The sequence below is a fragment of the Eulemur rufifrons genome, chromosome 28 (genome assembly GCF_041146395.1).
Source record: "Eulemur rufifrons isolate Redbay chromosome 28, OSU_ERuf_1, whole genome shotgun sequence".
Taxonomy (NCBI): Eukaryota; Metazoa; Chordata; class Mammalia; order Primates; family Lemuridae; genus Eulemur; species Eulemur rufifrons.
In genome coordinates, this window is record NC_091010.1 from 41,641,921 (window position 1) to 41,654,474 (window position 12,554).

General features: G+C 33.2%; 1 protein-coding gene across 4 annotated transcripts in view; it reads left to right on the plus strand.

The window, feature by feature from the left end:
• The window catches only part of EXOC6 (exocyst complex component 6), a 169,808-nt gene that overhangs the window by 105,885 nt on the left and 51,369 nt on the right, over positions 1-12,554 (plus strand). For all 4 annotated transcript variants that reach the window (XM_069461027.1, XM_069461029.1, XM_069461028.1 and 1 more), the window contains one exon: positions 6,631-6,810. In XM_069461027.1, the coding sequence (XP_069317128.1) occupies positions 6,631-6,810 (180 nt within the window). The remainder of the gene's footprint in view (positions 1-6,630; positions 6,811-12,554) is intronic.

Below are 12,554 nucleotides of genomic sequence, written 5' to 3' on the forward strand. Positions count from 1 at the left end.
GAACTGAAAATTTTTTTTGACACGGCACAGCCACTGATTCCCTGACTTAGATTTCTTTGCTTGCTAGTAGAGCCTGTGGAAAGCATTAATAAACTTCTTAAAATATTAAATATCCCTCCTGAAATTTTTGTAACATCTTGAGAAAAGTTTATCTTAACCTAAACAGTTTATGGGAAAAGTGGAACCTTTTCTTTGTTCACCTCAGAAAAGTAGATTAATCAACAAAATTCTAGATAGCAACAGCAATAAAAAGGAATAAATACATTTTGTGTTTCCCCCTTTATTTTTGCTTAGTTCATTTTCAAAAATTAGTGTTTTCGACTGAACATGAACTCGAGAAAGCATATAATTATAATTATTGTGTTTGACAATGATGTGAATGCTTTTTATCATTTTTATAATTTTTCTCCCATAAGATAAAAATAGTGTTTTGTTTTCCCTCGTGCTTTCAGAATTTCTAGATATTCGGTCCCTCACACCCCCTCAACTTTTGGTTAATATTTTAATTGTCCCATATTCCTTTTTAAAAATTGAGGGAAATATCTAGAAAAGGTGAAGTAACATCTCATTTTATTTTAATAAAATTCTATATAATAAAAAAAGGGAATTTAGTATAGATTTTAAAGATAAATTTAAATTAGGCTCTTAAAAGAATAGCCATTTTTATAAAAATCTAAAATTTAACCAAGTACTTTAGCTCTGTAAGTTTAGAGGAGGGGAGTCTACTGAAACTGAATTTTAAAATTTGGTTAGGCATTAGTTTCTCTTCCTGCCCACATTAGAGGCACCTCAGAAAAGCAAGAGAAATCATAAATAGCAGTCTGAGTGCAGATAGGGAATGTAGCAGAAGATAAGAGCAATCACATTCTCAGTTTTTCTTTGCCTGGTGATAGAAGGGAAGTGGGTTGAGTATTTATGGGATGATTATACAGTTCTGAGGTTTAGGCCTCTCGTATCCAGCTGCCTTCTGGAATTGTTGTCTAGCTTCAATTCTGTCTTCAATTTATCTGCTTAGATTCAGTAAAGGTAGTGAAACATGAACGAAGGGACTGATTATGAACACTGAGGCAAAATGCAAAGTGGTAAATGAACATTTTTATATTGCTTTGAGAAATTGACTTACAAGTGGTATCATTAAGGTATGTTATAGTGAATTTCTATAGGTCATAAGCCTTTGCTATCTTAAAGTACCTGCCTCTAATGTTTTGGGGGTTAAAGAGAGGTATGTATTACTGCTACAACAAATACACATTGAACACAACCTCCTTTTACAGTTAGTATTTTACATTTTAGAAAGTCATTCTGCAAATATTTAATACTCATTTGTTTCCTCCCTTACATACAAATAACTATAATAAGCTAACTTGGGCAATTTAGAAGGCTTGAAATTCTGATATACTAATCATGTCCTTACAGTTCTCTTAATAAACGTTATTGTGCATTACTAGGTGCCTCACACTAGTAGGTGTAAGGAAACTAATATTTTTTTGAGCCTCTACTGGGTGCCAAGTACTGTTAGGTACTTTGTATTAATTATAGAAGCCTGTGTAATGCTCAAAACGGCCCTGGGAGATAGGGATGATTCTCATTTCATATATAAGAAAACAACGATTTACAAAAGTTAAGTTGCTGAAGATGTAAAAATAAGTGAAATAATGAAAATCAAAGTTCTGACCATTTTCTCAGACCCCTTCTATTTTTTCTATTAAGTGTTTGGAAGTACTGGTTCATACTCTTTATGGGCCATTTCTTCATTATTTATTATTAGCAGGGATGGTGATTTTTTAAATGGCTGTAAATTCCTCGACACTTCTCTCATGGAGAAGTGGGGGTCTGTCTCACCTCCTCTTGATCTGGGCAGACTTGTGACTGCTTTGACCCATAGCGTAAGGTGAAAATAATGTGAGGCTTCTGAAGCTAGGCCATAAAAGGCAATGTAGCTTCACCTTATTCCAAGCCTGAGAGCCCTGTGTTGCCATATAAGAAGCCCAGTTACCTGTTAGCCACTATGTTGTGAGGAAGCCAATGAGATCTACCCTTCCAGGTGCCAGACATATGAGTGAGGAAGCCTCCAGATGATTCTAACCCCCCAGCTCTTGAGTGTTGTTGCCAGCCTTCAGCTCATCCCAGCGAAGGTCTCAGCTACTGTAAAGCAAAGTCATCCCTACTGTTCCCTGACCCCATAGAATCTATAAGTATAATAAAATGATTTTATTTTAAGCCACTAAGTTTTGGGATACTTTGTTACTCAGAAATAGTAACTGGAACAGCAAGTGACATAAACACTTCTCCTAGGTTCCTATTTTTCCATATCGCCAGGTAGCTTTTCCTCCATGAAATCTTTCCAGCCAACATGATCTCTCCTTTTTTACTACACTTTTACTGTACATGTAGCCAATACTAATTTGTTCATATTTATTCATTCTGTGATTATTTTATTTGTGGTACTTTTCTTTCCCTAGCTAGAATATAAAGTTTTTCAGGACAGAAGTGATTTCTTTTATTCATTTAACAAGTACTCATCTACTGCCTACTACGTGCCAAGCACTATTCTAGGTGTTAGGGGTATGTCAGTGAGCAAAAGCAGACACAAACTTCCTGCTTTTATGGAGCTTACATTTTAGTGGATGTTTTGTTCCTACATTACTCAGAGTGCTGAATATATTAATGACTAATACGGTCTTATTGATAAATATTAATGTTAAGTTTCTCAATCTTAAGATTTTTTTGAGGAGATTTGCATTATATTAGAAATTTTAATGGAGAGAGATGAATAGCTTAAGTTACTACAGTCAGCCCTCTGTATTTATGGGTTCTGCATCCATAGATTCAACTAAACATAGATTAAAAATATTTGAGGAAGAAAAAAGTTGGATGATGTGTCTGTACTGAACATGTACAGACTTCATTTTCTTGTTGAGTCTTGTTTGCAGCCTTGTTACCTAAACAGTACAGTGTAACAACTATTTACATAGGATTGCCATTTTATTAGGGGTTATAAGTAATCTAGAGATGATTTAAAGTATACAGGAGGATGTGTGTAGGTTATATGCAAATACTATGCCATTTTATATTAGGGACTTGAGCATTTGCAGATTTTGTTATCCAAGGGAAGTCCTAGAATGAATCTCCCACCAAAGGACTATTTAAGTAACTATTTTGAATCAGAACTTCTTTTGCTACTACCATATTTAGTAGTGCTTCATTAAACTTTTAGTTAATATCATTAACATTAACTTATCTTAAATTCCTATTTTAGCTAAATAAAATAGCGTTTATTTTACTTTCTTCTATAGTTGAGGAGAGGCACTGTTGAACTCAGTGCCTCTCCACACTGTCTATTATCAACTTCGTGTTAGACCCTCTGAGTGGGGTCTAGAAGTGGAGGTCTAGAGTGGAGAGAGAAGAAAAATCTTGGAATTCCTGTTCCGATTCTACTGTGAAGGCAGGCATGCAAATGGAAAGATGTCTACCAATAGTTGGCTTTCCCCACCCATTTTGTCAGTGACTAGTAGTAAGTGGTTAGTGTGAAAATTGGAGAGGGAGCCAAAAAAGCATTAAAGTGGAGAAATGGTATTAATACATTTGATCATTCATATTTACCTTTTCTTATATTACCCTTTTGAAAATTTCTTAAGGCACACAAACTAAAATACCTGGTAAGGGTTCCTGATTGTATTTTTGAAGTTCCAATTCAAATGTCATTCCTTCCACAAAGCTTTTTCTAACATATCAATAAGTACTAATTATTTCCTCCTTTGTTTGCTCAGGATGCTTTGTTAAACTTCTAATATTGCATTAGTCATATTTTGTTATATCTCTCCATGGGTTGTGAAATCCTTGAGGGAGGGAACTGTTTTACTCATCCTGTTGTCTTTATGGTGCTATTATTCATAGATATGATATAAATTGTATATTAGACTAAATTATGTTCAAATATGTAACTAGCAATCGTGAGTGATACTAAGTCTCTTCTTAGTCAAGGTAAGAGTCTAAATATTAATAGATTTTCCCAGAAATACAGCATTACTACCCAAATCAAATTAAATCTAGTTCTCAAGCTGGCCAGGTAGCAAGTGGTTCACCCTCCTTAAGGTGGTAAAAAGAATTCCAGGGACTTGTGCACAGCCAAAAAGAAACCTGAGGGAAAGGCAGAGATCTTCCAGTTTTAACTTTCAAGATGCTCCCTGTCCAAGTCCATGTGATCCTTCCAAAGAAAACTATAGGCATGGGGATCTTTTGCCTTGGTTTCAAAGGCCACAATGCCTAGTTAATCCCTCACACCGTCGTCAGAGTGCTGCTGCCTGAGTAAGAACCTACTGGTACCATTTCTTCTTCTTCTAAATTCTTAAAGTGGAAGTTTAGGTTAATGATTTAAGATCTTCCTTCTTTCATAATATAGGCATGGATAGTGATAAATACCCTTCTAAGCACTGCTTTGGTTACATACCATAAGTTTTGGAATTGTGTTTTTGTTTTCATTTATCTCATAGTATTTTCTAATTTCAATCTCTTTGATCCATTGTTTATGTAGAAATTTGTTGCTTAATTTCCACATATTTGCTAATTTTCCAAATGTCCTTCTGTTATTAATTTCAGATTTTATCTAATTGTGGTTGGAGAAAATACTTTGTATGCTTTCAGTCTTTGTAACACTTGTTTTATGACCTAACATATGCTATGTTCTAGAGCATGTCCCATATTCACTTGAGAATAATGTGTGGTCTGCTGTTGTTGTATGGAGTATTCTACAGATGTCTGTAAGTTCTAGTTGACTTATATTATTGATCAAGTCTTCTATTTTTTCTGTCTGTTCAAATCTAAGGTTGAACCCCTCTAGTGATTTTTTCATTTCATTTATTATATTTTTAAATAATTTCTGTCTCTTTATATTCTCTATTTTGCAAGGCATTGTTCAAGTTCTTTAGATATGGTTTCCTTTTGTTCTTTGAACATATTTTAAATAACTTCTTTAAAGTTTTTGTCTTATAAGTCCAGTGTCTGGGCTTCCACACAGTTTCCAGTGATTGCTTTTTTCCTATGTATAAGTCATACTTTCTTGTTTCTTTGCATTACTTGTAATTTTTTGTTGACTGGAAATTTTAAATAATATAATGTGGCAATTTTGGAAGTTAGATTTTCTCCTCTCCCTAGAGTTTGTGGTTTCTCCTATTTGTTGTTGGTTGTTTTGTGATTTTTCTGAATTAAATCTGTAAAGTCTGTATTCTTTGTCATGTGTGGCCACTGAGATCTGCTTGGTTAGCTTAGTGGTCAGCCAGTGATTAGACACAGATTTCCTTAAAAGCTTGGAACCATTAAGCTCCCCAGTCTTTGCTGAGCTCTATGTACATGTTGAGGTGTGCCTTAAACACTGAGACAGAAATTTAATAACTCTGCTTTCTCTTTCACTTTCTTCTTGCACAAAGCTCCAAGACTAGCCATAAATGAGAGATGAGAGCCTTCTCAGGTCTTTCCTGAACATGTACACAGCACTACACATGCACATAGCCTTCTAGATTCTCAGGAATCTGTCAGCTTTTCAAAGCCATCTGTGAACATCTCATTCCCCACTTTTTCCTTTTAGGCTTTTTGGTTAACTATTGTGTGTCCCAATTTTTATCTTACCATCTTAGGCATCCTCCATGTTAAACAATTGCCTCTAATTGTTTTTGACAAATGCCCCTGGGGAAAAGGCTTTTTGCACTGAGCAAGCCCTGATTCAGGTCAAATGAAGACATCCCTGTAAGTGGGGATGAGGTCTTCCAGGGAATCACCAGAGAGGTCAACTAATGATAATTCCCTGGGAATGTTACTTTGAAGGAGTGCCAAACTTGTTCTGCCCCCTTTGGTGGCTGGCAGGCTGCTGATTTTCACCACAGTTTTGAAATATTAATTTTCAGGAGTACTATGGAGCTGGAGCAGGGGAGGGGAAATGGAAATGGCCACATTCAAATGCCACCAAGAGTCAGTTGTTGTTTTTTTTTTTTAAATAAATTCTGTCTGGATTGCTGAAAGTTTTGGATTAACTTTTAGAGTTCTGAAAAGTTGATTTTGATAGTTTTTGATAGTTTTCTTGTCGCTTTTATGGCGGAGAGAATGTTTGGAAATACTTACTCTGCTATTTTTGCTGCTGTCGCTCCTACCATTTCTTTTCTCCTCAGAGAAGTAAACTATCTCAATCTCCATACCAACCCCCTCTTAAACTCAAAAGCACCAGCAACTATTCCATTTCTTCTGTGATAGTCCAACTTAATTTCTCTGAGTGAATCACTAGATAGGGGTCTTCTGTATTCTTGACAACGTCTGTTTTTCCACTTCTGTTTCTCTTAAGGGTCCTCTTAGAGTTGTGAGAATAAGTCAGGAATTACTAAGAATATCTCATAAAGTTCCTATCATAATAAAGACAAAAAAGGTGATAGGTTGGAAAAGAAGGAAGAAAAGTGTAATGTCCAGTCAAGTAAATAGAGTACTGATAGCAAAAAAAGCAACCGTTTTCTTGGACTTTGAATAAATGACTAAAATATTAGACCAAAGAAAAATATAAAATAAAAATTTGGAATTTTAGGAAAACTTGTTTTATTATCTGCTTCTGTACTTGTTTCTTATTTTTGTTATCTTTTTCCCCATCAGGATGCTAGACATGCAGCGGAAGGAGAAATATATACCAAACTTAATCAAAAAATTGATGAATTTGTTCAGCTTGCTGATTATGACTGGACAATGTCTGAACCAGATGGAAGAGCTAGTGGTTATTTAATGGACCTTATTAATTTTTTGAGAAGCATCTTTCAAGTGTTTACCCATTTGCCTGTAAGTATAGGAAATTTCAAAAAATTGTTTTATATGTTGTTTACTAAAGTATATTTTAGAATTTAATTTTAGTTTGAAATTTACTTGTTTAAACCAACTTTCTAGGTTGCATATTGCCTTTTTCATTATTATAAATCAGCTTACAAAGAATCATATCTTAGCCAATTGTTTTAAGTTTTAATTTATTTTATTTTTTAACCAAAATAACTACAACTGTCTTCCCTCTAAAACCCAAACAAAACCCTGAAATTGGCACTGTAGATTTAAATAGAAATAAACTCCAATATTAATAGGAGTAGTTTTCATAAAAGTCAATATTATCTATGGCTTTTCCAGTTAGAAAGGACCAAGAAATTATAGGACAATTTTGAGTCAAGAGATTTAAAGTAAAAAGGAATATTGTTCTATCCTGGTACGTAGTCATAGTGCATTGACATTTTGGAAAGTCTGTTGATGAAACATTAAAAAGATACAGCAAGGACATTTGGGTATAAAGCTGAAACATTGGATTCTTCAGATGTGGACTTTAGTCTTCAAAGACTGAAATGATTACAGTGGATAAATATGCTCTTATTAGGTATGTCCAGAAATAATAGAACTGTTAAAACATGAATGGAGTAGTTTTTGCACAAATAAAATAGGAAGAAATTTTATAAGCCTGTTTATCCCATGATAAGATTTACCTGAACACAAAAATAAAGTATTTAATCTGGAACCTACATGACTGCCTACAACCCTTTCTTTTGTTTGAAATAAAAAAATAATAATAATTTTCCTTACCCTTTACTCTTTGCCCGTCAAGAGTTGCTCCAAAGAGTGGATTAGAAAAGTTGAGAGAAGGTGTTGCTAAAAAAAAAAAAAAAAAAAAAATGGAAGAGTATCTTATGGAGATTTCAATCGTGGATCTTGGCCACAGACTTTTAGAAGCTTACCTAGGGATGATATTGTATTCCTAACTGCTGTCCTTGAATTGAAAAAGGAAACCTGTTTTAAATCAACTCATTTCTAAAGACGTGCTTTTCATATAGTTTGCACTAAATAATTGTTAAATTAATTTGAATTCTCCTTGTCAGTATAAATCTCCATGCTTCCAACCAAAAGCAATCTTCAACAATAAACACAAGCACATTCTTGCAGACATACATACATTGTGTTTTTATGTTTTAATATCTGCATCACAGGTTGGTTCAAGGTGATGGGTAGGAATTTTGTGCATAAGTAGGATAGGATTAAGAAAGATTATATGTTAGTAATGCTTGGAGTAAATGTCTCACCTTCTAAGGTCACTTTCTACCTTCTCACCTTCCCAAAGGGAAATCCTGCTTTCTCTGAATACATACTCTGGTGACATTGAAAGAAAGAGATTCCTGTTCTAAGTAGATCACTAATCTGATCTATTGTGACATTGTGTATGGTTGTAGCTGGGTCTTCATATGCTGTTTTGGATTTTTATGTCATCTAACATGGGTTTTTCTATAAAGGAAATAAGTTTTTATACACTATAGACCAACAAATTTAACAATAAATATAGGGCATGACCTATATATTTCTTTTAAAAGAAAATAGTAATTCATAGCTAAGAAGAGAGAAAATTGTCCTAACAACAATATATTCTTATTCAAGGATGACCTAAAAGCATTATTCCCAAGCAAAAGTATTAAATTATTGACTGTGGTAAATTTTAGTTAGAGTTGATAGAGTAATTATATTATGGCTTTGTGTATGAATTCTCTTTAAAACCTTGACCTCTCTAGACTTTTACTGTTCTGCTTGTCCTTGCATTCTCTTTCTGCCTATTAAAGTTAGGGTGTGTTTCACAATATCATGGGACTGCCATGACAACAGCAATGATACTTGCAGAAAGCTAAAGATTTGGATATTATATGACATCTAAGGCCATATTCAAAAGATTGTTTAAGAAAAAAAAAGACTGTCAAAGTTTAATGAGCCCTATGATTGGGATAAGAATGTTTTGAGGGAAATTTAAATGTGCCATGTATTATAGGTAGTCCTGAAGTTTTCCCAGTTTGGGAAATTTTTTTTTCAATGTTAAGATAATCATGTTCTGTTTATTCTGTGTGTGTCTCTGTGTGTGTGTGTGTACCCCAGGAGTAAGTAAGCATTTATGTTACTGTCTCATATCCTTATGATTGGGAATTGTTGGAGGGAGAAAAGCCTGAGAGGGGAGAATGGGAATTTATAGTTGACTATGACTGTGGGAATTGTGGTTAACTGATGTGGGAACCAATTTTTTCAGAGCTGGAAGTAGTTAGATGGGGACAGAAAGAGAGTGTAAGAGGAATCTAGAGGGTAAAAGGTATTTTGGGGAATGCTGGGGGTGTTAGAATGAGTATATTTTGCTAGACCTATGATTTTTTGGCATAATATAAAAAAATCTGTCTTCAAGGTAAGTATTAAAGTTATTAAAACTCACTAAAGGAATTCATCTTGATATTTAAACCTTTATAACTCATCCATTCTGTATTATTGGGAATCAGACATTTCAGTGCTATATGGAATGGTCAGTCAGATAATGAATTAAAACCAACCTTACTAGGTAGGAAAATCATTGTGCATTTGTGAAATCATCTTGGGAAAATTTTTGTATTCTAATGTTTTAGGTATTTTTTTCCCTGATTTAATAACATTATTTACGTTAGAGTATGGTATTTCATATGGGTAGAACTTTAGACGAGTGCTTCACATATAAAATAGAAGGAAGAATAATAAATTTCTTGAATTAAAATGTCTACTTTCAAGTAGGCATCTTTTTAAATGTTTCAATGAGGTATTTTTTATTTCTAATTTTAATGTTTATATTTGATGAAAGAACTCATTTTTTCAGTCATGTATTTTAAAAGGCTACAAATTGTGGCTTTTTAGGAGACTGACCAATTCATCAAAATACTTCGCTTCCTCTTTTGCCTCTGAAAAAAATATTTCATAGTCTCATAATTGAAATTTATTAGGAAACTGAGAGACAGTGAGTTTGTATAAAATCGAAATATTTTACTGCTTTAGATAACTTGAAAAAGCCATACAGAATCAGAATTAATGATGTCATCTACCAATGTTAGGTTTAATATTCAAATTGACCATGATTTTATTTAAGTTTTTCATTTTTTTCTGACAAGAGTTACATAACTTTTTAAAACAAAACCTTTTATTAATTTAAAGAATAATGCAGTGCACAATATATTTGAGTCTATATATTTCTCTTTCTTAAGTAAAAAAATAGTTTATTGTGCAAAGTTTACCTTTTGTGGGGATATAAATGAAGGAGAATGGACTCTCCTGGGATCACTAAGGAAGAGTGGACCAGTACAGAAAGAATGGTTGTGATTTCAAGAGCACATTTTTACATTAAATGTGCTTGAGGGAATGAAAGCAGCATTGAAAAAGGCTTTCAAATAATTGATGTTGAAATCAAACCTTTTTTTATTGGATCTTTGAAATAAGAGAATGGTGAGACAGAAATGAAAACTTCAAATGAAAATTTAAATGTGCCAAATTAGTTTTTAAGTATTCTACATTTCTTCCACTATTAGAGTAGATCTATGAAAACATTACTTTGAAACCAAAACAGTTTTAAACCATAATCTAATAAAGTGTTTTTACCTTGTTATTTTATAATATTTCAAAAGAAACAGAGTATCTTTAGCCTAATCTATAATAGTAAATTATTTTGGAAATTTGGCTTGACATACAAACAGATGTGTTTTCTTGATTCGTTTTAGACTAAGGGTTGGTGGTTTGCAGTTTATTGTTCCTGTGATTGGCATTAAAAGCTTTATTTCACAGCTTGCAGTAAAGAACTATTGGGTAAAGAGTGGCTGTGTTCCACAAACTAAATTCAAAAAGTGTCAATCAAGGTCTCACATAGGTTACTTAGAGAATGAGTTTTCTTACTGATTTCACCAAATGTCGCCTCATGCTGTCTTTGATTGGCACAGCCTGGCAGGGAGGATGGATGAATCTGTCACCGGCTGGTTAATTGTGTTGCTGGTCTCAGTCTGACATCAGGTCTTTGACTCTTAAGTGGCTCAATACAAAACAAATTAGCAGATTGTAGTCATATTTCTCATTCTATATGCTTTGACTTTGTTGAATGCAGTCCATAAATCATATTGACTGACACACAAGTAAATGATGAAAGCTGCTTTTGAGACATGAATCTAGAAAGCAGCACTGTGAAGGTGCCATGGAAGGATGCATATGGTTGACCCTTTGGGAATTTCCTAGGAGCCAAATGTCTCTTTACTACAATTGTTCTTAGAAGAAAAGCTTTTGGGTAATGCAAAAAGGATCTAATATGTCAGCAGATTCTCTTTTACAAGTTCCTTTGAAATATAAGAAGTTTGTCTAAGGGTTTTCTCTCTTTGCAAGTTGTTTTTCAGCAAAATGTTGGAGCAGGGTAAAAAAAAGTAGTTACCTTTAAAAGTTTAGCAGGTGTTTTTACTTATTTATCAAACTTTGTTAAAGAGAAAGAAAATGTAAGTAATAGTGGCAATTAATTTTTCAGATGAGGGCAGAAGAAATTTCTAGGTGCTTGAAATTTATTAAATGTGCTGTGTTTTCTCAGTCACGGCACTTAATTAGTTTGGCTTTGTTTGTTATAAAACAGGGCATCTTTAATGAAAAGGACTAGTTTTTTAAAGATAATTATAAAAGTCCTTATATTATTTTTGTTCTAGAAGATGGTATATTATTAAGAACATCAACAATAATAGCATTCAGAAAGGGGTGTTTGGTTATAACAAAGTATGCCAAGTGCTAAGGCATCAGAAATAAATTGTCAAATATATTTTTAGGTATGTAAATTTTTATGACATTAAAATTTTTCTATTTGAAAATAAATAGATGATGTTTAAGAATATTTATACATTTTATAGTTAGAACGTAGACATTTTTAAAGTATTGTGTAATCTTATAGAATATGACTTTTTTTAAATTTAAAGAATCTGAACCTTTGATATTATTAAGTTAAATTTGGAAGTGTAAAAAGGAATACCTTATTTCATTTGAAGATTTGTAAAATATTTTATAAATCTTTTTAACTTGTATCTTTGAGAACAATAAGCCTGTATTTAATATGCCTAATCAAAAGAAGTTTAATATTAGGACTTTATTACTACATGTTATTTAAATAAAGAGCTAAATTCCTGTGTGTGTTTTTATTACCTATTTCCACTGGATTTGTGGAATAGCCTGTATCTTTACTCTTAGCACTGTTTTCAGCTCCAGTGCTGTTGCTGTATAGTCGTTTGTAGCATCTGAAACCGTGTTAAATTTTTAAAGTTTCCTTAAAACAATATCACTTATAGTGTGCAGTATGTTTGATTAGGAAATGATTTTAATAGTAATTTTTGGCAATTTATTAATCTGCTTTTGCAGTTAGTACATTGTAGTGGCTATATATATAGCTGATTTGATTGAGAAGCACATTAAACTAAAATGCACTAGTTGTTCCATTAGGTCAAAATGACATTTCCATTAAGTATTCTCAAGCCTATTACATTGTAATTAAATGACATGCCATTGATTTTTCCTTTTTCTGCTTCCCCCCACCCCATTCATATTGATATTATTCTGTTTGGGGAATGGAGCTGCATGTCTCCCAGACTAATTCCTCTTGGGTTTCGGGGATCTTGAAGCATGCTGGGTTTTGCATTGTTTGTTACATTCCTTTTTGGCAGTTCATCAGTATCTGTCAAATATATTGTTTGCATCAGCTTTTATCTCTA